Source organism: Fragaria vesca, linkage group LG2 (genome assembly GCF_000184155.1).
Source record: "Fragaria vesca subsp. vesca linkage group LG2, FraVesHawaii_1.0, whole genome shotgun sequence".
Classification (NCBI taxonomy): domain Eukaryota; kingdom Viridiplantae; phylum Streptophyta; class Magnoliopsida; order Rosales; family Rosaceae; genus Fragaria; species Fragaria vesca.
The window spans coordinates 30,829,352-30,830,456 of NC_020492.1; the positions used below are offsets into that span (position 1 = coordinate 30,829,352).

The window sequence follows — 1,105 nt, forward strand, 5'->3', positions numbered from 1 at the left end:
ATATAATTTATTTTAATTATATATTTTAATTTATTTTATTTCGTTTTGCTTAACATGTAACTCCAAAATATATATACATACAAGAGTTCTACTAACTTTTATTACTATTGTTGCAAAAATAAATATTTAATTTTGGAGTTTTATTATTTTATTTTTTTGAATTTTTAGCTAAAGTAAATTGTTCTATTTGTATTTAACCTCAAAAATAAATTATTTTGTTAAAGTAAATGTAAGAAATGATATATTTATTTAAATGACGAAATTGCCCTCAAAATTTAACGGTGTTAGTGGTTAGGGTATCAAAATGCTAACGGAATGAAATTTCGGGTATGAAAATATAAGTTTTTGATAGTTAGGTATGAAAATGAAAATAACATCATAGTTCGGGTGGTATTTTGTAATATTAATCCATATATAAAATGTAACTAACAAACTTACCACTCCGAGATTGCTCTTGACAAGTTTAATTTCCTCAATCGACAGAATCAAGGTGGACACGGACAATGGCCGAAACTCAACTCCATCGACGCCGGACCTTATTGGTGTTCGGTCATCTTCAACCCAAGTGCTCTTCAAAATGCCCCAACTGAAATCCCACGCACTGTTGAAAACGGCAGAAAATATCTTAGGCACAAACTCAAACACACGAGATCGACTAGTAGCTTCATTGTTTGCACCCTTTAATGAAGGAAATGTCAAGGGAAGAGATGGATTTTGAGCATTTTGGAGACGAGAGAGAAGAGCTCCCATGAGAGAGTAGCCGTCGCCAAGAGCATGGTGGATCTTGAATATTATTTGTCCAGCTGCGTGACTTGTTGGGTACTGGAAAAGATGAAGTTCCCATAATGGCTTGCTTTGTGGGAATGTTTCTGATGCTATCTGCGTCATGTACTCGTTAAAGCAAGTGTCATATGATTCAAGTGACATTCCAGCGGGGAAAATGGGGGCACGTACATGGTCTTCCAGCTTCACTGTGACCCTCTTCCACTGCTTATTCTGTTTATCTACACCTTCAACCTGCATGCATTGATTTTTAAGTAATTAGTGTTGACATGCATGCAAGAAATCGAGAGAGAGAGAGAGAGAGAGAGAGAGAGAGTAGTAC

The 1,105-nt window shown here is 35.3% G+C and overlaps 1 protein-coding gene across 1 annotated transcript in view; it reads right to left on the reverse strand.

The window, feature by feature from the left end:
- The window catches only part of LOC101314157 (O-acyltransferase WSD1-like), a 10,105-nt gene that overhangs the window by 2,945 nt on the left and 6,055 nt on the right, over positions 1 to 1,105 (reverse strand). Inside the window, exon 2 of the mRNA XM_004293107.1 lies at positions 439 to 1,017. Within this exon, the coding sequence (XP_004293155.1) occupies positions 439 to 1,017 (579 nt within the window). The remainder of the gene's footprint in view (positions 1 to 438; positions 1,018 to 1,105) is intronic.